Here is a 27,369-nt window from a genome sequence, read left to right as displayed (position 1 = left end):
CTGGCGCGGATACAGTCCGTGCTTCCCCCCCCCCTCGAGTCCATGGAAAACCACCCCTACGAGCGACATGTTGGTATATGCGTCCCTGTTAATGGCTCCTCGTTCTCCAGCGTACGTGCAAAGAAACGGGCGCGGCGTGGACATGTCTGTGCACTATCACGGTAATTCGAACGAGAAGACGGTAATACATGTGAAGTAGTACGCCGTACGAATCGATTGCCGCCAGAATTTTCCGTGAAGAATCTTATCAGCGCCAATGGAAGTGACTTGAACCTATATATGTAATGCTTAATTTAACAGCATTGGTCAGCGGGATATTAATCTTTCAATTCCGAATTAAGCCAGAAATTTAATCATCTATATTATTTGGTCTCTTATTAATCGGTACTATTTTTTCCGATTCGTAAGTGCATGACGTCGGGACATGAGATCGTGAAGACGACACGCTTGGAGAAATGGCTCGGGGGATGAAGCGCAACAAAAAGGGGTCGGGAATCCTTTATGCATTCGAGGTGCGGCACGCGACAACCCCAACCCTTCTAAGTCGCGATAGACTCATCAATTTCAAATCATTTCTCTCCCGCGCGAAATCATCCTCCTCTTTTTCCTCTCGCGTCTCGTTTACTCGCGACACCCCGTAGCTGTTACGCACCACCGTCCATCATCTGTCGAGGGCGCGATTATACCGCCCTATTGGCCCCCCTGCCAACCCCACCTCTCCCCCTCTTTTTCATGTTACTAACAATTCGATGAACGGCAATTATTTCGGAATCTATCAATTTCTCCGCGGGATTAAATTCAAGAACGATTATGGTATAGATCGATGATTGATCGGGCATACATCTGCTGTGGCTATATCTTAAGCACAAATTTATATTACGTAATAGCATGTATATATTACATAATGGCAGCATGTATTACGTAATATTGTGGCGTATGATTACATAATTAATAATAATACGCTTTTAATTACGTAATTTGATTATATATTTACAGATATTGCGTTAATTTAGTCCTAAGAAATGGAGAAGTGCACTCGGCACGCAATGCCCGCATTGTGCGCTCGGTGTTTCATGGAACTCAAGAACGCACGAATATTAGACGACGGACCTCACGGATCATTGACGCAAATTCCCGGAAAAAAGACTAATCGGTTACTTTATGCCAGAAGATTATTGTTGTTATGCACAAAACGTTCGTGGGTAATGCTCGATTGCGTTACGGCAGATGAGGAATAAGAAAAAAGGGGGAGAAGAAAGTGCTGTTGTCCGCTTCGCGGAAGCGTGATTGACCAATGCGTTCACGTTTTCTTACGGTCCGGTTGTATCGTAATTTGTCGGTGTGTTAACGATATTTATTTATTGCTTACTCACATGATTATTACATTATATTGAGTTATTATATTGTACATCATAAGGTAATGCGTGCAGAGTAAACATATGTGCCACATAAGCACCGTAGTTACTTTACAATGCTCTTACATTTAGTACACATTTAATTTAATTATAGGAAAGACAAATTTTTTATTTTTGTGTCAAATATCAAAGTAAATTTTATATCAATATGCACACTTACTGTGCACAATAGCAAAAATTTAGAAAATTTTTATATATTTTCAGAAAAGAATCTCTGTGATAATACTCTTTGATTATCTTTGAATTTTGAACTATACTCTTCGTATTACAACTTTTTGTATTTGAAAATTCTTCTAAGGTATTACGACCGCGTATATAAGACATTAGTACTTAAATGTCTCGCATAACTATGTTCGTTTTTAACAGCCTCCTGCTTTCGACTTACCGAGATATCATTAAATGTGCGTTCTGAAAGCGTCCAGTAGCCGAAGGAGACGTAAAAGGGAAAGAGAGAGAGGAGAGAGAGAGAGAGAGAGAGAGAGAGAGAGAGAGAGAGAGAGAGAGAGAGAGAGAGAGAGAGAGAGAGAGAGAGAGAGAGCGATGTTCCAACCCTTCCGCCCGGGTGGAGCAACTCTCATAATAAGAGAGAAGGTTCGCAACCACCACCATCGCCACCCCCGCCGCGCCGGTCTCAGTCGGCGGGGGTTCGTTGGACAAGGCGGTCGCCATGGAAACGGAAGATCAAGTGGGTTACCAGCGTGGCTCGTCGGCGGGGTGCGACGGGGGTGGCTGTGTGCCGGGGTGGGTTGATTTCTTCATAACGGCCGCCATTATCGCGCCCTCCGACTGTGCCTCTCGCTTCCTCATTATGTTCCGGGGCGGAGAGGAATATTCTTGTTTCAAAAATAATCGCCGTCGACCAGCTCACGAATGGCGCCGTTTGTAATTGGAAAAAGTCTCGGCTCGCGTACACGAACTTCCTTCCCCTTTGCCCCCCCCTCTCTCTTTCTCTCTCTCTGTTTCTGTCTCTTACCCCTTTTTCCGCGACATTTCTCAGCCGGTTTCTTTTCTCTTCCGCCCGGAAAGTTTCGAATTTAAAGTCCCACGTCCCACCTAACCCGCGGATTTTTCCGGAACGCGCGTAAAACCTGTTCTCGTGGTCTTTTCGATGTGTGTGTATATATGTGTGTGTCGGGTATTATGGAAGTTGATAGTTATGTAATTTCGTTTTTGCGAACTGCTGCGCGAGGCCTTTTCGAGCGATAGGCATTTCAGACATCTTTCTCCTTCTTCCTTCCGACATTGCAAATACTTCAGTTTCCGCGAGATTCGATCTTTAAAAAATCGATATTTTCCAATCAGAGTGTATTTCCGTACCAATGCGTACTTCCGTGTTAAGAATACTCGTTGTCCGACCTTCTTCTCCAATAACGATGCTGAACTGAAGATTCTGAGATCAGAACCGGGGGACCATATGGTCGCCTAATCAGCTTCTGGTGCGAGTGTTTCGCCGCGATTTCTCATCACTATTCACGCGCGCTGCAGGACGGCGTATGATTTTCCGTGGTGGCCGGGTATACGGGCATCGTGGTGTTTGGTCGATCGACCGGAACGTGGTTTCCATATCGGTTATCGGCGTCGGGGTGGCGGTGCATACATATCGTCCGAGCGCGGGTTCTCAAAAATTGATGAGAGGGCTGGATCGCCGCCACGCGAAAACTAGATGTATCCAGGTGCCGCATTTTGTATTCATGATGGTTCGCGTGGCGGAGTGAAGGCGGGCCAGGAGCCAGCGAACCGAGGAGAAAAAAAATGGAAAAATCAAGTATCGTAAGGGCGTCGCGAAAAAAAATCGAGTCACTAACAACGTCGCACTCTGTTCGCCACGAAGGTAATTGCTTGCGATCCTTCGCCCGGGCTTTTTCTGCGCTTTTCACGATGTAACAACGCGGCACGAGAATACACTGAAGAGTATTACACACGATCGAATTTACCGGATGAATTCGAACCGATTAAATGTAGTTAGAGATACATTTCGTTCAATGAATTTTTAATGATATTACGTACTCGAATGCACGACACGCTGCGAGACAGACACACATGACTTTCATTTCACGACGATATAAATTGTTATTGTTTCATATGGACCTTACAGATCACTGGTGGATCCTAAAGGGATGTTTTGGTGTTAAAACACCTCCATTCCAAATAAAAAAAATTAGTTTTGCTGGATTTGTCTTAAAAAATCTAAAAAAAAAAAAAAAAAAAAAAAATTTAAGTAAAAATGGGATTAGAAGTATCGTCCTTGTCATTGATGTATGAATGTTTACTGTGTGATACATAAGGAATAACTCATAAGTTAATACGAGTCTTTATATTTGGATATTACGTACAGATTATGTACAAATGCCATATTTGGTTGTGAAATGTTCGAAAAAATTTCGATTACTTTAGATAAGCATTGCATGGAACGCTGACGTACTAAATACTTTGATAAAGTCATACTAAGAACTGTGAAATATGAGTAAATAATTTATTAATCAAACATACACAGTTCCTTAATTGAAATAGACTTATATTCTGGTTGGTTTTATTTTAAAGATCGATATATCGGTTACAATATTATGGCCATACGCGATGAGATTGGCGTAGTCGTGCACAGCGTCCCTGTCGGAAAGCCGCATCCATTAAAGCGAGGGGCCGGAGTGCGGTTAAACTACCGCAAAGCACCGAAATGTCAGCATTAATATTGCAACCGTCTCTTGCAACTGCCTGCTGGCGGTCGCTTCTATGCTTATTATACTTATTGTATCGTGCTATCGAGCTTAAATATTAAAATCTCGTTTCCGTCTACGGCACGAGAATATACCTACGAGAACGCGCAGGATTGATCGAGTTTTATGAATTAATCGATTAACCGAAGAGATACTTCGGCATTTTTTATATCGACGGATTATTCAACTTCTGTGAAGTCGAATCGAAATAATCTGAAGGTTTCGAAATTATTTTCAATCGAGATACGTACAACGTTTCCAAATCTCGATTTAATAGGTATGCTTAGATTTTTATTAATAGGGGAACTTGGCGCTTATCCTTGTACTTCATGAATCATCGCTCATTATACATTAACATCCACGCGCGGTCTAACTGATCGCGCTAAGGGAAAAGGAAGAGGTCGATCCATCCAATCGATAACCGGCCTTTGGCGAAACGAGATCGTAATCGCGATATATAATAGCGGTCTCGACACGCTTCCGTCTTCGCGGTCGTACGTCGAGCGCCTGACGAGGAGTGGGCACCTGTCCGCGGTATTCAAGTTATCGGCACAGGTGTCACGTGTATATATACGTAGCGATAAATGGGGCTGCGCTGATGGGCGTGCGCTCACGAAAAGCGACGCTGTTCATACGGCAAGGTATACTATATATAAGGCTGCCCTTTACGAATACCGGGACGGGAGGTGCAGGGAGTATAGCCGGGACGGTAGCCGCAAACACGCGATTCCGGCTGGCGCGGACGTGTCGAATTAATAAGTGAAAAAGTGAGGGCCGACTACGTCGTAACGTACTTCAGAAGTGATGTCCAACCGCGAAAATCTCGGCTGGCGATGCTGGTTGCGTGGAACGGAATTGACTGCTCTGAAGAATCTGATAGGAAGAGAGATAGAAGTATTTTATTCGCATCCTGGAGTGAATTTTCTGAGGACATGTACGGATGCAATACAAAGTGACTAAAAACTTAATAATTATGCGAAAGGTGACATATTAGTGTTAGGTATTAGTATTAACTAGAACATTAGAATATAGTGCTTCGCGCTTTTCGTTATACATATTTTCACATATTTCTGGGTACCGAAAAAGTAGTGTGAGAAAGAGTGTTACATTGAAGCAAGAATTTATCAGCTATACCATTGGATTCGCAATATTCCTTGAAGGTTTTGCTTGAGACTGACAATCATACGTGGAAAATTGTCGCTGATTAATACATAAACACTGCGCGTAATTTTCATCTCGCGGCTTCGTAGGCGAGACAGGGATGAAAAGAGAAAGCGGCAGTAGGGTCATAGTCGTTCGCGTGATATGTGCAACGGGGCAAAAAAGTGCATGTGCAAAACCGTAACTTCTTTACGGCCCTCCGGAGAGTCGTCGAACGACGAAGGTGCATCGTATTTATCCGCGTTCATTCCTATTTAAAAGGAATGGGTGGGTGTCCTTTCGACAGCCGGTATTTCATTTTGATAAATCGTCGCGCTCGCTGATGTCTGCCATTAAACGAGAATTTTGCAAGGCTTCTGTATAAAAGAGTTACCCCGAACGCGGAAAAACTTGATAAATATTAAAATCTGTTTGAAAAATTTACATCTTTCTACATTTTTATACGCTAACCAAGTTTACGATGGAAATTAATGTGTGCAATTACGATTGATATAGAACTATAGGATTAAATGCGCTCAAGAAAGAGAATCTTGTTTTTGATGTTCTTCAATATTGGTCAAACAGTCGATCGATCCCGCTACTGATGAATTATGCATCGCATCTTCCCTCACGATTCTTTTTTTTTTTCTACAAAACTATAAGAAATATTGCCTCGAGCATTATTACACGTGTGCACCGCGTGAGAGAAGAAGACGCTCGAGCTCCGGCTTATAAGGCCACTCTTTATATTTAATGTAAACGCGTTCTAGTTTCTAAGACTAGTCCTTCGCTCGATAATGAAAACGGTCTCGTTAAGGAATTCGCATTGTTTAGCTTTGTATCGACCTGGATATCTTAAATAATACATAGATCGCCGATCGAGCATAGATGGAATATATGTATAAACATAATTTAAAACGAAGCGAAGGAAATACTTTCTAATTGTCATTATGCGTGCATCGTGAAGGATGAAGGAAAAACTAAATACATATATTATATCGATTAATACTAGATTTATTATACGTGTCACTGAGCTTGCAATATGTACGACGATCCAAATGCGAAAGTCCAGACTGCGAAATCTTTCCCATCCCTTTTACTTTTACGTAATATCTACGTGTTATCCGTGTGTAGTCGTTACTCCCGCTAGTATTTCCCACGTAGTGGGCGCGTATATCCGCCCATATTTGTGGCGGGTTATTCGGCGAGAGCATGTATTGAAATGTCGTCGTTCCGGGCAAATAAGACGGAGAAAAGGAAAGGTGGGATTATCTGAATACAGTCGTTTCAGGGGTGAGTTGCGACCCCCCAGGGGGTAGTAGGTGGTCGCCCCTGGGGTCTGCCGGACCCCCACGAACTCGTCCCTTTTGCCGTGTGACGTACGGTGGTCATCCTCGCGCTGAATTACCACCATCTTCCCTTTCTCGTCCTCTCGACGGAGAAGGGTCCGTCAAATAGATTATTTGAATATCGATCGATCGCATTTGCGGCGGGATAACGGCGCGCCGTCCTATTTTCGGGAAATTGCGATTGGCGTACGGGAGCACGACTCCCCCGCCATGCGTCACGATGATCGTTCGCGTTTTAGCATAATTCGGCCCGCAGCCTGATTGATAAATGCGACGTACTCCGATGCTATCTCAACCGCCCAGCTCTTGAGCCCCCGGTTTTAATCGGGACAGATGTGGGTTTCCGTCGAACAGAACTGTGCGTGACATAACGACCGTCGGACATTGAGGAACATTGAGAGACAATGTTTAGCAGTTAGCAAGAATAAATTTCACGTTTACGTAATTTAGGCACTGACTCGATTTGAAATTTAATCTTATTAATTTTATTAGAATGATAACATAAACGAAGAAAAATATATTATTTTGCTAAAATATATTATCCAATTATCGTCTTATTTATATATTTTTCGCTATATTTTTTTATGTTTTATACGTTATAATTGTAATAAAATAAATGAAGACAGCTTGCAAAGGTATAAATCAACGTCTTCGTCATTGTTATTTCTTCACTGATGTGCGCCGTTATTCGCAAAGGAGTATAGAATATAAATAACCTTAATGTAATTAAGATAAAACTATAATGTGTTTGCCGATTCTCTTGATCGACGCAAGAAGTACTTGGTATCGCGCATGTTCGGTATCTCTTATGGGAAACGAATGATTTTCCCGATCGGCTTATAGTATGGCGTCACTAACGAGGACCCGATTGCGCTTTTTGTTTCAGGTAGCGACGCGCTTGGCCGAATCGATAAGGAGCCAGCCTCGCCGGAATCCATACAAGGTGAGTTTGCAGAGTTTCATCGCTCGCTGTCGTATCTTCTCGATACGATTAACGAACGACGCCGCTTAATCTTCGCGACGGACATAAATTTCGTGCAAAAATAATACAGCGACGGAATAATGCGAGCGAAAAAAAAATGCCGCGTTATGATAATGAACCCGCACCACTAGTTTCTTTTTATCTGAAATACTGTCATGCGCAACAATGTCATATGAGCTGTCAATCTTAATCGAATTTTAATTTTATGAGATCTTGATTCAGATTTGTTCATATAATTTTAATTTGTACAAAAAAAAACCCAAAATTTTTAGATATATAAATACGTGGAAATAGGCCCTTGAAGTTACACAGAAATATCTTCGATTGTAATATGTTAATAACATTTATATGTACAAAAATTGAATATAAAAGAGTCGTATCTTCAAACAAAAAGGTGAAACGGATCTTATCATAAGACGCATCTCGAGTTTCTGCTTCTGCAATCCTTCAGACGGTCCGGAGACGTCGGCTAATTTTTCTCTATAACGTAAAATATGTCATAAAACCAATTAAGTTGGCTCTACAATAAGTCGTAGGTCGGAGTCGGATGTCGGAATGTAGCCAAATGTAGTCCAATGAGGAAAATTTGTTTTCGAAAAAAAACTTCTCTCATTGGATTACGTGTGGCAAGCACCGCCTACCCGGTTGTGCAACAGTTTATCATATTACTTATTGCCTCGAGGAATTCTTTCGTGGTGCGTAACTTTTAACTTTGGGGAATTCTCCGTGTGCATTCACTACAAGACTTCTCGTCATGATCACCGAAAGTATCAGTAAAACATGTCTAAAAACCCTCGTTTGTCCGACTGAATCGTCGACGATTTTCAGAAAAATTCAGTTCTTTTCAGGGTTCTTTTACGGTACTTACGAAGCGGAACGATTTAGACGAATTTGAAATGCTAAAATTGCAAATGGTAACTTTTGTCTCACGCAACACCCACTAAATATAACAAAAGGAAAGGTATTGAGCGCGTGCAAGTTTCTAACGTTATATTATTATGTCAGCAAATAGAAATTAAAGGGAATCAATAGGGCATATTATATATTCTGTAATTTAATTGTTTGTATCTTCCAGCACCGAAAATTTATGCATGACTACTTATAATTTATAGCAAATTTAGAAAAACTTTAAATTATATATTTTGTTGCAAAGCTCATATTTCACGTGAGCATAAAAGGATTGCACTTAATGCGACAAATGCACTGTTGTAATTCGCAAAAATGACCGGTCGTTTAGATTCTTGCGAGTGTGGCAAAACAAACTTTTGTATAATAAACCTAATAAGGAGAATTGTTAGTTCTATGAACGTGCGTTTCGAGAACGACGGGGCATGCTCAAAGGGTGCCACGCGTCACGAGATCTGACGTATAGCGTGTGTATCGTTGTTCGCGGAAAGCGCGATAATGAGGGAGATGACAGAACGTAACGAATGCCGCCAAACGGCTGCATCTGCAAAACTAAGAAACTCATTTGCTGTGCGTAATAACGTAATCCTCCGAGTCTCCTTGTTATTATCAATACATGGTGGCCGTGCAATTCTTCTTTACTGCTAATTGCTATATAACAATATCAATCTACTATTATATTTAAAAATAACGTTGATAAACATTTTATTTCTAGTATTGTTTTTAACATCAATATTGTACATACTATTGACATTATTAAGACCAATTAATACATTGCTGACTGGGTGTTTGATGCGGAAACTAACGTCTGTGGCCAGTTATTTCTCATATTCAGATCCGATAATAAAATACAAAATTTTGTTTATATAATATACAAAAGGTTAGAAATAAATAAATCATTATAAAAAGTGAAGGATAAATACACAATTACAAATCCTCTACAATAAAAACTTTAAATTTTAAACTCTAATAACTTCGCACGACACGTTTTTTACATGAGTGAACTTGTCACCACAATGTTCGAGCAACAAAAGAGCTGATATGTCTCCGATCAGTAATGTGTTATTTAACTACGAGAGAAACGAAGTGCGCGACTGTCATATTAGAGAAATAAACATGGTTCGAGGCAAAGTTCGTACTCGTCGATGGAACACTAAACTGCGATTCTTACGAGGTGAAATAAAACGGGCGAATGGACAGAAACTAAGAAAGGTGTAGAGCTAGCTGACAAAAAATCCGCGGTTAGGACCGGCCTCTCGGAAATGCCAAACCGGTCGTAAACGGAGGACTCGCGCCCCTTCGCGCGCGCCGAACAGTGCTTCTCGTAGAAGTATCACAAGAGAGGAGCGGACAAGTCGGACGAAGAAAGAAAAAAAAAAGAAACGATCGGTAAATAGAAGCGAGGGGACGGCGACGAGAGATCCGATATAGGACCCCGGGTCGGTGAGAGCGGCGAACGGAATGGGGGTGAAGGATGCCGTCGCCGACCTGTGTTTTACTTTATAGCATTTAGCCCGTTGTTTGTCTTATTGCTATTAGCCTTCGTCAATTAGTAATTGCATTTTTAATGCCGATTCCGTGAATCGGGTCCACCGGCTCGACGTCCACCGGCCGGACGCAGCGCGGAGGCCCCAACCTTGGTGGTTCGCGAGCGGGCCCTCGGACGGGAACGGCCTTAGTGGGGAGAAACCGTGCTCTCCTTGTGTCGGTCGGTAGGCACCGATCGCTGCCGTTAGGAGGGGGGCATGTCATTAGGAGTCATTAATATCGCGGACCTCTGTAATTTGACACACTTCCGATCGCCTAGCGCCACCATCACTACCGCCGCCGCCACCCGCTCCATTTTTCTCCTCGTTCGCCCCGCGCCCACCACATCGGCTCCTCCTTGTCTTTCTTTTTGCGCCTCCCTGCGGAATCACCGTGTCAGGAACGATATAACTGCCCCGACGAAACGTCGAGGTGCACTCCGCAGCATATTATTCGTGTCATTTCGCGTATTCGACATTCGACTTCTTCGATAATCAATGGTTCTCATGAAAAAGAGAACAATCGTACGTCAGTCAAACTTCGGAGAGATGTCGCGGAAGAATGTAAAATAAGTCACACGAATTCAGGACACGATTTTAGTACGATTTAGTATGATTCTTCAAATCTAGCTCGAGATAATTTGATTCTAAATAAGTCGTTTTATTTTCGACTCAACTGGCCAATTGAAACAGATTGCACAACGTTTCGACCGAATTCCGGCCCTTATCAAGTGCAATTCGATATTATGACGATTTTGTATAGTTTTCTATTGTTAAATGTATTAATTTATTGTTTTTGACCAGCGCGATATTGTAACGATTTTGTATAGTTTTCTATTGTTAAATGTATTATTTTGTCTTTTGTTTAGTTTTGCGTTTGTCTTGACGTTGTCGGGACACCACGTCAACGATGCAAGTAAATTATGCGGATCGGTGTAACCTAAATTAAAGCACTTGATAAGGACCGGAATTCGGTCGAAACGTTGTGCAATCTGTTTCAATTGGCCAGTTGGGTCGAAAATAAAACGACTTATTTTGAATTATTCGCTGGCGACGGAAATTGTTTTGTTTATAATTTGATTCTGACTGTAATTATAAATTATAAACTGTATGATAATATTTTAATTACAGAAAAGTCTAAAAATTCTTTATTCCTTAACAGAAATGAAAGATACATCAATATTTATCTAAAAACATGTTTGTCGCTTATCTGTGTGCATGCTCGATTGTCGATGTTAGATTATTCATGTATTATGCTTTTACTATGTAGTCGAGAGACGCAATTATCTTTATTAAGCTGTCAAGCGATTCGAGACGTAGTGCTCGAAGCTGATACGTGTTCGATTACGAAATCGTACACTCGAGCGGATGCAACCGCTTGGTAATGCAGCCCCGCGATTAATATGATCCGCGGATGCTAATCGAGATTCTAATCGTTTATTCCCGCTTCGTACCCGCACACCTGTTCGACCGATATGGCCAGACCAGGGATTCTTTTAACGCGGACTTCTCCAAGATCTTTCGAGCGGTCACGTTACTCATCATCCTTTCTAATGTGCTAGTATGAGTTTTTTTTTATTTTTATAACGAAATGATGTCAGTTGCCATTAACTACAAGTCAAAGAAATCGCTAATGACGCTTTGATCAGTGAAATCAAGGAAAGAGCAAATTGTCACAATACTTATTTTATTTGGTTTATTATTTACATCTAATAATGTCGTTTAATAATAAAAGAAGGGTCAAAAGATTTGATTTTATATTTTCTAAATATTTTTTTAAGCTATGTTTCTTTTTTGATTGTATTATAAATTGTATGAAAATTAATATATATACATAAGTAATAATCACTAATACGCGTAAATATTAAAATGATTGTTTTTTGCAAATAATCTAATATTACAATAATTTTTTTCATATCCTGTGAGTAACTGAGAACGATCGAAACGTCTCTATATATATAGCTTTAACGGTTTCGCAGAATTGCCTTTATGCGTCTTGAATCAAAGCACGCACCGAAGGTCGATGGAAATCCTGAAGGACTGAACAGGGATCGATTTCGTTTGGCATGCAAACGATTCTTGCGATAAACTTGCTTGAAGAATGCCCACTCATGCGAGCACGGACGATAGTACGTCTTCTTGGTGACTTTGTTATTCAAATCGTTTGGGCCGAAGCGATCGTGGAAAATCGCTTTTGAATGTCAAAACACTTTTCCCGCTTCTCCAAAGGAAGTCCTATTCTTCACACGTTGTGGCTAAGAATGTTTCCATCGTCACATTGCGTCGGTCACGCATCAACTTGCGAAAATCTGATTTTTGCTGTTCAAAACATTTTTTTTATTTTTCTCTTTTGTTTAGTTTACAAGGTTAGATAACAATTACGAATTAATTGATGAAAAAGTGATAATTTTCATTAATCTTATTAATTTATATTTTTATTGTATTCTCTATTTTTTCTAAATAAAATTATCTTATAAAAAATTTCATTCTTAAGCTTACGACTATATTTTTAGTTGTTGTTAATAAAAAAATGAGACTATGTTTGATGAATTGGAATGATAATTATTAATAAGAATTCACACTTCTCTGTTTAAAGAAAATCGTGCTTGACGCTGAGAAGCTGTGTCGATCTTTAAGATATATCTCGATCGAACTAGTTCACTTTGTTATTCGAATCGGAGGGGTAAAACGAGATGGTCCTTTGAATATAGAGAAGCCCTTCCTTTCGAGCTTTTCGGGATTCATGCGTCACGATCGCAGCTAGACGGAGTGCAAATTCAAATTTCGCGATGGGATTTTTCGAGGATTTTCAGAGTTTTATCGTCGGTATCCACCGGTGAATATCTCGCAAGCGGAGTATGCTAATTCTGCTGGAATGTTGACTGCGGTGTTGACTTCCTTCTACTTATTCACATTGTTCGTCGACATACGTTCACAAACATGCACGCAATAGCTAAATAGTGATTTTACTGTGATTTGAACTCATTTCGCGAATTCCATTAGATATTTTCTTATTCCAAAGTCTATATTTAATACTTGGAGTTATAAATCACAATGTCAATTAATTTTAATACGTTGTTTAACAAAATCGAGAAGGGTATACATAAAAATATCTTTTACACAAAAATATCTTTTAAGTATCTTGCGTAAAACTACGCGGCACATTCGTGCGAGGCGCCAGTTGAGATACGTGTATACGTCGTGAGAAGTCTAATCGCGTAAGTGGAAGTGAAAACAAGTACAGCGATCCTTTCTAAGAATGAGGGATCGTGGGCCGAAGAGCGCACCCGCGGATGTGGAACTAAGCAACGGATTCGCGATTCTCTTTTCGCGAAGCGAACGGGCTCGGCGAGATATTTTCTTCCCCAGTCGATGCGGATTTCTCACGACTCGAAGACGACTTCCGTCCTCCGTTCACGTTCCCTCCTAGAGAACGACCGGACTCAATTCGATCGCGAAGGAATTAATTCGCTCGCCCACGCTCCGAAAATTAAAGAAGCGCCGCGAAGAAGAAGTCGTGAGAAATTGTACGAGACGAGACGAGACGTTATTTATGAAAATGGCGTTGATCGACGGGTGGGTGTCGGCGCAATTGTCGTTACACGCGGCGCTAGAAAGGGAACCAAAGAAAGAGGCTAGCAATTAGCAATTTAACCAATAACTGTGTGCAATTGGTGATTCCATTAATGGGATGGCCGTTCCCACAGAGGACGGTGCGTTTTTCGCCGTTTTTCTAGCGCGGCACTGCTCCCCTCTCGTGAAGTTGCGCAATTGCTTCGTGAACGTAATTACGATAATTACGTATAATTATTGCATTAACGATTAATCTCTCTTCTCGCGGGATCGTCGATAGTGTCCGCTCGATGACGCACGTTTGATTTTGTACGGTGTACAATGTGTGAGGTCGGTTCTTGCACTTTTTTAAGGTATATCGCTTCACTTTCTCTTGAAACGATATTGTTAGCCGTACTTTATTGCGACATGGCCTACAAATGTAACTACCTGTTAAACTGAGAATTGTTCGCAAACCATCAATCTTTACGAAAAAAAAGGCCGCCGTTTTTTAACAGAAGCCGTCGTATTTTTTTTTTCACAATATATTTCTTTACTATAGAAAATAAAAAAAGATACATTCTTTGTTTCTCACAGTGAAATTCTGAATTGCGAGAAAGAATCGTTTATTTCTAGTTTTTTTTTTTTTTGGGAAATGTAACGTTCTAAAAGGAACGTAATTTACAATACAAGTGAAAGTGCATACTATGGTTAAAAAATGGCTATACGGTATTTTAAACGGCAAGCAAATTCTTTCTACTTTCATAACTTATAGAGTTATTACTCTTAAAATAAATGCTAAACCTTTAAAAAACCCAAACCGGACCTACATAGATGAAAGCATAATATGGGAACTTTGTATGCTTTAAAAAGATGTATCTATTGTGGCGGCAGGGACAATTAAGACTACAGTCGAAAGCCGCACATGACAGCAGAAAATCAACCGTTAATAAATTCGTGCTGCGCCAGTGGGCGGACAAATTGACTGCCGATAGCGCGCGCAGGCTGTATCCCACGCGGTCGATTATACATTAATTAAACAATCAATATTTATTAAGCTTATTATTGGACATGATCGCGCGAGCCGCCCGGGCATTAATTCGATTGTACGTCCGGTGCGGTGAGATCAGGCGTATTCCATTTAATAGGCGCCGTATTGTTCATAACGATGCAATAAATATGGACGCGGGCAAATGAAGACGATAAATTATCGAACGCCCCCGCTGTCAGCGCTGGGTGTCTCCCGTTTGTCTTTCTAGCCTTTCTACTTGCCTCTCTAAATTACTTTCAGATGTTAGAATAAAATTTTTCCTTAAAAAATACAAATTTTGTTCTAAAATATAAGTATGATTATTATCGCGTGTCACTATCTTTTGAAATTAAAGAATTTATGAGCTCTGGAAATAGAATAAGAACTTTATCTTATATCCGAACGTAAAATCTATATTTGTTTACATATTCAAGATACAAAGTATTAGGTGTTACAATTTTGTAATATTAAAATATTCATTAAACAATCTCCACCGTTTCTCCACCTTTCGCAAAGATTATTTTCATTAAATTTACGAAATATTAATAGGTCACAGAGATAGATACGATGAAATTGAGACTCCCCGCACAATACCGGAAGTAACAATTTAACTACTGAATGACCATTTAAACGTGGTTTCAACCCCTCGATATACAATCTACGGTTCTCAACCCCAGCCTTTGCTTCCGCCTTTCCTTCCTCGCCACTTATTATAATCAATTAGCGCCACGTTATCTACCAGCACGCGATTGTACAGATTGTCGATACGTATACACTCGCTGTCGAGGGGTGCAACCCTCGTAGTTTTTTATATACACCGTACATTCGCGGGGGTGGGCCTGCAACAGGCTGATGAGTAGCAAGATCTTTCTGGGATCCCTTTTTTTACTTGTCTTTCTTTTTCTTGTAATGCGATATATGTTAGCGTTGCTTTGAAGAACACGCTATGTATAAGTTTCTTCAGATTGTATTGAGCTTCATGTACGTCACTTATTTGAATGAAAATATAAATTGTCTAATCTTTAATCATCTGCGGTAAGGGTAATGTCATTTATACCAGATAATATTATGCTTGAAAGTAGAATACCTAAAATCATATGGAAAAAGTGGATCACCAATTAGCACATAAATTATTTCGTACTCCCGGATATTTCTGTAATCTTGTATTCACATGGGATCTTAGAGTAGTTTCTATCAATGGAGGAATGATATCGCCATCGGGAGTGATATTGTAAGGAAGGCCCAGCCTCTCCCTTCTCCCCCGAGGATAACGCAACGATGGACGGATTAAATTGCGCGAGAAATACGAGACATGCGCGTTTATCTTAAGCAATTGTATGAGTCAGCTGACACACGGGAACCCAGTGTCTACAATTTACGGTATGTACGATTCGTCCCGCGCGCGCGCGCTCGTAAGGTCTCGTTTACTCGCGGTAAGGGTGTATGCACCAGCAAACAGGAAAGAGTGCGTACAAGGGAGCAGAAGAGAAAGAGAAAAAGAGAGAGAGAAAGAGTGACGAAGGCAGCGCCTATCGCTCTTTCCGCGCCTTTCCTCGAAGATCTTTTACGCTTCTGCAGAAACCCGATAGCCCTGTCAGCCATTAAGCCAGAGTCGTGCCCGGTGAAAGGTTGGTACGGAGGGCGAAGGGCGAGAACAGAGTCGGTAACAATCGGGGAGGAAAGAGAGAGAAAGAGAGAGAGAGAAGTTCTCTTCTCGCCGGTGCGTGGAGGAAAGGGGGTGGTAAAGTACAGAAGGGCTCCGGAAAAGGGAGAAAAAGGCGCACCTCTGTGTGCGCTCTTCTACGCAGAACCTCACGATCGTCATCTCGGTATAAGAATATAACGCGAGTGCGTTAACGTCGACACAGGTATTGCCGTGTAACCGTTAAAAGATGGGTGCGATTTTCTCCCCGGATATTATCGAGCGATTTTTGAATCTTCAACGATCTTTGCGCTATTATTAATCCGCAATCGTCCTGTTCGCGTTTTAAATATATTTACAATTATAATAGTAAAAAGAGTACAAATTTGAGATTTAAAACAATTATTATAATTCATGGTCAGAAATAAAAATCTAATGTGACATAATATTTACAATGTCGCAAGACTTTGACGTTCGTATAATCAATCGATCTTGCTGAATTTGACGCGATAAGATTAATTTACAAGGAAATAACCTCTGTAGAATCGGAAACGAATCCCTTAACTTTGTCACACGCGCATCACGGAAAAATAAGGCTACGGCAAAAACGCTATGGCGGTCCAACGACTGCAACGTTTGCCGTTTAACCGAGAGAAACGGTCAATGAGACGATTCTATTGCCGTGTAATTGTCATTTTCGTAGAGGAGCAGTGGTCGCGTCTAGACACCGGTAATTGTGGAACAAAAGAACAGAAGGCGATGCGCGCAGGTAAACGTCACCGTTATATCCTTACCGAAACGATCATCTCCAGAGCAGTCGGAGTTTGCTGTCGTCGTCGTCGAAGTGGCGAGACGCCGGAATAATTAAATTAATTACGGCCGCCTAATTTTGATCGTCTCGTAGAGGCAGTGCCAAAACTCATAATTAATTTAATCGCTCGGCCAAGCAAGTTTCGCTAACAAAGAAGCGATGAGTAAAAAGAAAATCAGTAAAAAGAGAGGTTGTTATAAATATTCAGGATGAGAAGGAGGATCCACGTGGGAAAAGACGTATACATATTCTCTCAGTTAAGGAAACTTTATTGTCTTTATAACTATATCGACGTACCTCTAATATGCCAATTTATCTCAAGAAGCGGATTTACTCGCGAATGTAATGGAAACCTGAATGTAGGTTAACATTAATGGATTTGCGATGTATTAATCTCACGAAGGATGCAATTTTTTCCGTTCTAATTTTTATTCCTAACGTTTCGGAGCGGAACTGTTTTAACAACGGGCCTAATTACACGTGATACACGTGGTATTCTTCAGTAACAGAGTGTAACAGATTGAAATAGATTTTTCAAGAAATGTAATCTTAATTCAATGATGATAAAACGTTCTCCACAAGTAGTACTATCGCTCTCGCGATCTGCAATTATTCCTAAGGGTTAAAAGAGATTGAATCCTTGTGTATTATTATTAACGCTATTTGTGTCTATCAAAAATTCATGTCCGCTTTCATCTCACGAAGAGTTGCAAGCTCGATCAAACTGGGGAGTGATTCTGAAAAAACGACACTATTTTCCGTTCAGCGACATTGTTTTTAGAAAGGACGCAGAGTGTGCGTATAATCACGTCGACGCGAGCAACGATCGGCATGAGATTATTAAAGAGAAACTTCTGCGGGAACTTGATAAGCCATGGGGTATTTCACACTCGGACAAACCTTGTATCGCACGGGGCGTTAATGTAGCGTTATTTAACTCGGTTAGATGGTCTCCCCTTGTGACTGGACGGCCGCCTGCCTCTAGCGGAGAACCCCTGGAAAAATCCGGGGGTGCTCGCCGTCCCGTGAAAACACCGCGGGGGCAGTGACACGCATAAAATAGCCAGCTATTCCGCTTATATAGCACGTCAGGTGGTAAAGTGATCGCGCGTTGAAAGTTGCTCGTCGTCCGTCACTCGCTTACCACAGTTTATATTTAAGCAGGGGTTGTGTGAAATTTGTATACTTAATTTTGATGAATTCACAGGTGTTGACGCTGTAAACACACATACATGTATAATTATTATATATACATATATCTATCTATAAATATATACATATATATACCTACATATCAAACATTATAGACAAAGTTGTTTCTTAACGTCGCTGAGGTAATTTTTTTGTGTACATAATTTGATGTAAAAATATAATGCGTCCAATACGACGTAAATTTATACTGTTTGGGGAGCGTTGGCGATCGCCGGCACTTTAAGAACGTCGATAAATTTTCATTCTCACGGAAGATGAATATCGATTCGGTAGGTAGCACGTGCCAAAAGGCAATATCTGGCGAATATGTTAAGGAAGTCGCATACATCGGGGTCAGTACAGCGTGAAAATAGAATGTAAAGTGCCTCGCAGGCCTCCCCGCTTGTGCCGATCGGCCGCGGGGCGGCCTTAGGCGCAATAGGGCGGTTTCCACAGGGGGTTGGTTTGACGTGTATGACGTGCCGGCCACGTGACCGGACTGTCGAGTCGACAATCACTGCCCCGGACTACGCACGACGAATCTTAAGTATGGGATATTCAAATAATCTCGACGTTGCCTTCTCGCTCTTTTTTCCTCTCGAGAAACTGACGAAGGTTCTAGCTGTTCTAACGATTGACGATGATTTCACGATCATCGTGTAACGCTTAAACTGAAATAAAATTATATTAATATTAGATTGAAAGTGAAGTAGCATAAAAAAAAAACACTGTAATCATATTCTGGAAAGAAAATTGCAATTTCCGTCGCGCTTAGTAATATGTCACCCCAATCTTCAGCGATTTAAAATTCTATTGTCCGGCTCTTTGCCTTCAGAAACGAGATCTAGAAATCAAATTTCGCCCAATACGCGGGAAAGTTGCTCGTAAGAGGCTGGGAGTGGTCAGCACGCAGGTCTACCGCACCATACATCACTGCCAGTCGAGCGGCAAAGGGTGCCAGTGCGAAATGGTGTCGTGGTATCGTCGTGGAACTTTCCCTCCCCGGTAACTCTCTTTTATATGCATAGTTTCATTTCCTTATCGGAAATTTACGGCGAGCACAACGAAGGCAAAACGATTTTTTGCCCACGTCGCACCGCTATTTCTATGAGATCGCTAATCATTCGTTTTTACTTGCTATCAAAATTGTGGTGCAATTTTATTCGTTAAACTTTATCGAATTCTTTTCAGTTTTTGAAATATAACATATTGATTCTTATTTTTATTATCTATTTTTTCTTAAGTACAAGTGTCTTTGTCTGCAAGCTCAGGGTTGAAATTCTTTAAATTATTTAAACTCTTAAAATTTTTAATATTTAAAATTTAAATCAATGCCCAAAACACTCTATCTATCTGCATCGAAGGAACGGCTGCGTTTGATCGGGTAGCACGTGCCGAAGGGTCCGCACATTGCCTCCGTCTAACGGTATGGCCGCGTTGATGATGACGAGCGATGACGGCGGCGGCCTAACTGTTATCCGGTCGACTGTTTACCGATCCCCGCATCTGCCGCGCGATCGGCTATTTCGTTTTCATCGCGCTGCAACCGCGGTTAATGGCGCCATGCGTCCGAGCTTCTGCTCTCTCGCTGCTTATATACCTGGCCCTTAATTTGGGGTTTCGCCGATACAAGCTCTGGGCAACAATGATCATCGAATTTCGTCGATCAATAGCTCCGGGCCCACGCTCACCGTGGCTCACCGAAAAACAGACGGAATAAATTAGGTTCCATTCGCCGGACGGAATCCGTAATACCCATTCAGAGATTCGTCGCGCGCGTGATGTTGGCGATTTTCTCACATAGATCGTATGGTTGATAGAAAATGGATCTGCTAGGATCAGCTTTACTTATTCTATCATGATGGAATCATAAAATCAGTTTTAAAATTGTTGGCTTTATTTTTAATGAAAATTCTATATAATCGTGCAGCTAAATTAAATGAAAGTTATGACGAGAATCAAAGAAAGAAGAAATAGAATTTCAATACGCACATAAGAATATAATCGCATGATATTTAAGATTATCCCGCGTTTAAGAATCCTCTCGAGTATGCAAGTTGTCTGGTATACCCGTACATCTTGTCGCGCCTTGTTCAGGACGCGTATGTGCGCGTGCGTAAAAAAGACACGGGTGAGAAAAGGGGGAGGGAGAGAGGAGGATGGCCACGTGCCTCCGGTAGCACGCGACCAACCTAACGGTTTTAGACTCACCCCACACACGCCGCGCTCGGAAACCAGTCCACCCCTTCTCTCGTCACCCTTGCCGGGCCGCCGGGCAATGCCGGTTCAAAACACGCCAGACGAAACACTGTTATTCTATTGGCTCTGGTATCTATCCCCCTATGGTGCCCTCCCCTTTGATACGCTTCTCTCGTCGTCTACACTCTCGTCGCGGTAACTGCCGCGATTTTCAGCATCAACATCCGGACAATACTTATGCGACTCGTGTAGCTTCCCGCTTGGAATCCCGGCAGATCCTTACATGATTTTGACACATGAAACTTGTCCGAGAAAATATTTTGCGGGCAATATATACTGATGCGTAGTCTCTTTTACGACCATCTCTTACTTTTTGACAATTGTATGAGATTTAGAATATTTCATATAATCGGGAGGGTATTAGTTTGTCATATACTTGGCACTGTTCCGTTCTTTATAAAGAACCCCCAAATCATATTACGTCCCCTTTAGCCATATTTTTACATGAAACAGTCGTAAAGTCTCGCAGTGTTAAAATGCTCGAGGTAGCGATGCGAAGACCGATCGGGATCCGATCTGTTTTGTCGGACGTTACCTCGCGGTACGTCTCGGGGTCCCGCTCTGAATGAAAACCAAGGCCCGGCCAAGCATAATCGAATGACGTAAGGCCCTAATAAAATCGTAAGTCGGTTGACAGGCGGTGCATATACCTCGGGAATAATACCCGGGGAATTCCTCCCCCGTAACCCGGGCCGGGCTGCATTGTCGTCGCCTTACGTAAGAATGGCGACGAAGAAACGACGCGGAAGGCAGATGCTGCTTAGACATTCGGTCGCGTTGCTACACGACCGAGAAAGAAGAACGGCTGGGAGGAGAGGAACCCGGCTCTAATGCGATCTGCCATCTTAGAGGGGTGCGCGTCTTAAATCGGGGGAAAAGGGACTCTATATAACGATATGAGAAACGTCTACTTGTCGTCGTCGCCCCGTTGAATGAAAAAATGTGCAATTAATTGCGACATTTGCCCCATATTTGGACGAGAAAAAGTTAGTACGATATTAAATAATACCAAAATGTTGGTATTTTAAATTATATTAAAGCAAGGAAGAGCGCTCTAAGTCATAATAAGAATATTTAGTACCTATTAATTGAATTTGAAATTTTGCTTATATGCTCATTAATATATTGGGCACTGATCTATTTTTAAGCGATTTTATTTTATTTGCCAGTCGGGAAGTAAATTTGGCTTTTTTTCATCGATCGAAGAGAAATGACGTGCAATGGCGCGACAAACTCGACGTAAAAGTTCACGTTAGCTCGACCCTGGCGGCAATGCATTCTACGAATCGTGACTCCGATATGCCGTAAATTAATTCTTGAGAAATAGAAGCATAATCACTCGCCGTCACGAACATTGAAACAATCGGTTATGCGATTGTTCCTAGCGAGAGTTCCTACATTCGTGAAAACAATGAATTTAACGCTGTGAAAAAGTTGATGATTTTTAGGGTCAAGAAACTTCAATGAAAGAATATTCTTTTTTACAATATTTGATAAAGGTAATCGTTTACAATTAAAAAAAAAATAGAAATCAATCGATTTCATTGCATCAGTAGTCTCGAAAGAGTCGCGAAAAGTAGTGAGAAAGTTGATCGATTATAAGACCACCGAGGAGCAAGAAGAAACAATACAAAGAAGCAAAGGGGTAGGGGAATCGAGTAAATCGCCGACGAAGGCGAGGTGATCGCGAATTCGCGGGTGGATCGGTAAGGTATAAGTGAGAGCGAGGGGGGATTAAACGGGGAGAGAATGCGGGACGCAACCGCGAAATCGGACCGAGCCGTGAAAATAACGATTTCTCTTTTGTGACGCGTTCCGTGTACGTTAAAGCGAGAAGGGCCGGTTTCAGTAGGAGGGATTCATCATCGGGCCCGCGTGACTCGCCGGTTATTTTTCCCCGGGACGCGCCTCGAGGAATCGATGTTTTATGTAGATCGCGTGGAAAGAGCAGCACGCCCTCGTCGTCGGTGGCTATTCTCGCCCCGGCGAACAAAAACACCTTGAATTCGGAGAACGAGCGGAAGAGAACCGAGAGTGAAGGAATAGGAGAAGAGAAGGGACGAAGAGAATGTTTGGGAGGGAAGCTGAACGGAGGAAGAGAGACTGCCGCTTAGGAGAAGGGATTCTGGTTGCACGGTACTGTGACCAGAATTCATCCAGAAAATGGAACTTTTTCATAGCGATTCCTCGCTCGCGAGCAGAGAAAGCGTCTGTCGCTATTCATCGGCCAAGTCCGCCAATTTAGATGGGAATGTATACGCTACTGTTCAGTGAAATCGGAACATGATGACGGAATCGACCCATGTTGCCTATTGTACTCTAACATCTGATTTGTGATAAACGATTCTGTCTCGCAAGTTGATTGATTAAATATGCATTAAGAATTTTTAATCAATGATTAATAATAAATGTTATTATTATAATTACATTAGCAATCGTGTTAAAAGTCATTTGGATTAAAAATTTTATGAAGGTTTTGATTTTACCGAATATTATTTAAACGACTTTACGCATTTATTCAGACTTTGATTTTGACGAATTAATTCTGGGAAACTTTTGTTCTGATGGATGTAATATTCATGAGAGGTGGTATATAATTCAGACGTTGGGTTTGTATGGATATCAGAGAATACTGCTTATATTGTGCTACTTCGTATTGTGTGTTTCTTGAATTATAATTCAGATTAGCTAGGAAATGTTCGTGCGTTAACACACGTAACAGTGCGAAAGACTTGTTCTCGAAGAAATTATCTTCATTAGAGTGTATTCGCAACGTTTAATTTAGCGAATAAATGATATTTGCATTTTCTTAATTAAATCTCCGATTAAAAATTACGAAATTTTTCATTCTTGCATACTATTTACATTTTCAAAATATTATATAAATTATCGTTTCTAAAATCATGTACGAATGTCACATTTAAATTAATAATAAATCAATCCCAATAGATTCCCTAATCTGATTTCTCGGTTTGACTTTCTGATTCGATAAGCGGGAGATCGCCACGATTAAATTTCTTTGCCCCTCTTTTCGTCAGACTCGACAGCCAGTAACTTTTGCCAAAAACCGCATAATCCTCGGTAGCCTTCAGGTGCGCTATTGTCCGCCGTTTTATCACCTGACGGACGTGACTCGCGCACGCGGCGAGCACGTCCTGGAGCTGCTCGCCGCGTGCTCGGGTCGTCGGCCACGTAGTTTTCGCCATGGGTCACGCGAGGAGTAGTCGCTCTCTTGAGGGACGAAGGCGAAGGTCGCCGCCGCGCCGCGTCGTGGCCTAGCATCCTCGACCTCTCGTAGGAGCGGAACGTATATATAACACGAGGGCTGCATCCCAGTCATCCCACAGCTGCACCTCCCCACCGACGCCCGCTCGACCGTGTGTGTATCATCGCTCGCTTGCGTTCGTGCGACTCTCTCGACGACGGTGTTTTTTCGACTCGCGTAACGTGCGAGTGTGCGTGGGTGATGGATAGACGGTTACCGTGTCACTCGTGCAAAGCGCTAAACGGATTTGAATGGCTCGAAATTGCATGGGCGACTGCATTGTGACCGCGTCGACGGCACAATGGATCGCCGCGCGATGAGCGGGCGAGTGTGCGTGCGCCGGTGTGTGTATGCAGATGCGGCACAAAGAGACGTCGAGGATCCATCGGGAGATAACGATCTTCCAGATGAGCGACACATTCTTTCTCGTACGGCTCTCGATATCGAATCGACGCGCCGGCTCTAGATCGGCGGGTGGATCGACGATCCGAGAATGGCCGCTTCTTTTATCCGATTGTAGGGTCGCAGGTGTGAATTTACTGGTAGTTTGGAACTAATAGCGAAGTCGTTATACTTTATTTCTTTTAGTCGCGGGAGGAATGACGTGAAAGATGTTTGCAGGAAAGATAGAGAAGGATCGAATTCTTACTGATTGTGAGAGAATAGCATTGTTTTCTAATTTCCTTTTGAAAGTACAATAGTTTTTCAAAATCCTTTTATACAGAATAATCTTTAGTACCTGAAGATCCATCTCTTTCTAGCACAACCGATGGCGCAACTTTACGAAAGTACGTTAAAAATCCGTTAGCGTTCACATCCACGTCTCGCTCTTCCTCTTTCTCTTTCGTGGATACGAGCGACGTGTCTACCCTTAACAAAATCTATCCGCGACTATCCGTTGACTTTTTTTTTTTAACTATCGCCTGTGATTCGCCGAGAGCGAGGCGTCAGTTACTCGTGTACTAGCTGGAAAAAAAACCGGAAAAAACCGTCGCTTCCTGTCGCATTTACCTCCCCTTTCGTCTTCTTCTGTCTCCGAGTACGTGTGCGTTTGTGTGCGATTTTGCACGCGTGTGTCCGTTACAAAAAAATAAAACCAATCGGCGGTAGTTTTCATCCGCCGAATCACCCGTTCTCTTTCTGTTATCAAAGACGTCGCACCTGGTGTATAATACACGGACCGTCACATCTTTAACGCGTCGTTCACCGTAACGTACAAAGGAGAGCAAGGGTAAAATCAAAACCGGCAGAAATCGCCCCAAAAATCTTGGACCCCTTCTTCTATCCCCCCCCCCCTCACTCCCAGCGCGCCGTTTTTCCCGTTTGCGAAGAGTCGCGGAGGGGCCCGTAGATTCTCACGGAAAAAAAGCGTAATTTTCGACGAAAAAAGGGAGGGACGATGCAAATTTGTGGATGAAAAAGGAAAGCCGTGTGTGAATCGCCGTATGTACCTGCCGCAACATCTTGCGCGTTCGGAAAGGACGGATGAGGAGCGCGGGGAGTAATGGATCGCGCGAACGAAGGAAAGAAGAGGGCCCCGAGATATACAAACCCGGGTGGGGCGTAGAGCGTGCCGAGCGGAGCGAAATTTTATAGGGAATCCGCACCAATGCCGTGCGTGCGCGCCAGTTTCCTGGAGGTATTCTACCTGACCTGTTGCGTCTTTTTTTCTCCCTTTTTTTTTACGATTTCAGGGGAATCCTCCCGTCAGGTAACGCAGATGGAAGGAGCGAAAATCGGGTCGTGGGCCCCCGAAAAGCGATGCCGCGCTCTCGCAGGATATTCACAGGATTTTGAATTCCTTCGCTCTTCTTCCTATAACGATCGTTCCCGGCCGGGCCCCCGGTAGCACCTCGACGGAGAATCTCCGTTCCCCCACCTGCGCCCGCGGCAGAACAGCGTTTTTACAAACGCTCCCGCGAGCGTTTATCTCCATTTTCGGTTTCTCTTCTCAGCTTTTATCCCGGAATCGAGAGTCGATGGGAAAGCATCACGGAGAGGAGCGGCTCCAAATGGCTAAGCGACTTCTACTTTTTGGCATCGCTGACCCTCGTTCTCCCCTCGACATTACCTTTCCGCGGTTTTCGACTTTTCCCACAAGAATGCGAGAGAATAGCTTCGTTCCCTTGTCTTTAGTCGCGGTTGATTGCTCGCTTTAGTTTACGTGTTTTTACGTTTACCTCGTAAACACGCGCGAAGGATAGTTAAGAGGTCTACAAAGAAGCGTGTAGATAATATTGTTAGAACGACGGTGAAGATGTTAAGATCCGTAGTATTGATAAATAAAATTTATTAAGTTTATCAATATAAAACATAATTGCACATTTACAAATTGTACAAAACGTAAATATATAATTTTTATATTCATGTTTGATACAAAATAACGTATGCATTATTTATATAATATATATAAATACTATATAAATATAACAAACTACGTTACTTGTTAGACATTATATAAATTGAAAAATGTCTATGAAAGATTTTTAGCTTTTTTCCAATAATTGGACAATGTGTATAAAGTTTCTTTTCCAATATATATGCACATAACTTATTTAAACTATATTTACATCAAATGTATTTAACGCAACTTGCACAATTTTGTCGCGATCAATTTATGTGCAAAAAGTGCGTATGAAAGACGAAATCTCAAGGTTTGTTGATTCCGATAACGTACACGCAGTCTATTGCTGCGACAGCGGCCCCGAGTGCGACATACGACATACGTTGAGTGCTATAAATCCCCCTTCAAAATAGTGTATCGGCGTATCGAAATAATTATTAAAAATCGCACGAGCCAATCGCAGCGCGGAGGTCCGTGTTCTCCGAATCAGCGAATCGGTTCCGTGCCATTATCCAACGACCCCGGCGCGAGCGAGACGAAGGAGGCTCTCGGTAAAGGGGTGGCGAGGGAGAGAGTAGTCATAAGATACGATGATTGATGCTCCGCGCGAAGGGTTGCTGCTATCGGGTAGGGAGAGAGAGAGAGGGCACGCCGAAAGGGCAAAAGGGTTCTCCTCGACCAATCGGCCTGCCGTAACCGATGCGCCCGACCAATCCTCGGGCCCAGCAGGGCCATGTAGTGGTGGGGAAGGTTCGTGCGCCCTTAGGGGCACAGTTTCGTTGCGTCATTCTGACACTCGCTCTGTATCAGTTCGTCGACTAAGACCGGCGCTGCAGGACTCGGGACTATCTCCGGCAAACTCGCTTCTTCGGAACCGCTGTTTTGATAGGCCTTCGGACTCGCGGGGATTAATTGAGATAATTATTCGCATAAATATTCATGAGGTGTTAATGAGCGATAATTAAACTTAAACGGTTTAAATTCTTGCAAGCTCAACTATTTTCGCATTTGATCGCTATAGTTGATATCGCGCGCAGAAAGGTGAAACGTCGCGTTTTTTCTCGGAGTGCACAGCTTTTTCCGTCTCATGTCTTGCGAAGCGCGATGGGATCGCGCCGATCGATAGATCGACGTGGGATCGCCGAGCGCGATCCTTTTTACATTCGCGTGAGAAATCGATCACCGTGCTGGACCACGAGAAGCGTCCCAATGTAGGGACGACGAACGGAACAGACGAAGCTAT

At 42.3% G+C, this 27,369-nt stretch overlaps 1 protein-coding gene across 2 annotated transcripts in view; it reads left to right on the top strand.

Annotated features, from left to right (window-relative positions):
* Positions 1–27,369, top strand: part of LOC143905003 (uncharacterized) — a 128,802-nt gene that overhangs the window by 89,256 nt on the left and 12,177 nt on the right. For both annotated transcript variants that reach the window (XM_077420080.1, XM_077420079.1), the window contains exon 4: positions 7,505–7,561. In XM_077420080.1, the coding sequence (XP_077276206.1) occupies positions 7,505–7,561 (57 nt within the window). The remainder of the gene's footprint in view (positions 1–7,504; positions 7,562–27,369) is intronic.

This window comes from Temnothorax americanus, unplaced genomic scaffold (assembly GCF_048541705.1).
Source record: "Temnothorax americanus isolate GAGA-0224 unplaced genomic scaffold, ASM4854170v1 Scaffold6, whole genome shotgun sequence".
NCBI lineage: Eukaryota > Metazoa > Arthropoda > Insecta > Hymenoptera > Formicidae > Temnothorax > Temnothorax americanus.
The sequence above is the reverse complement of the archived record's forward strand: the minus strand, read 5'-3'. Positions and strand labels throughout refer to the sequence as shown.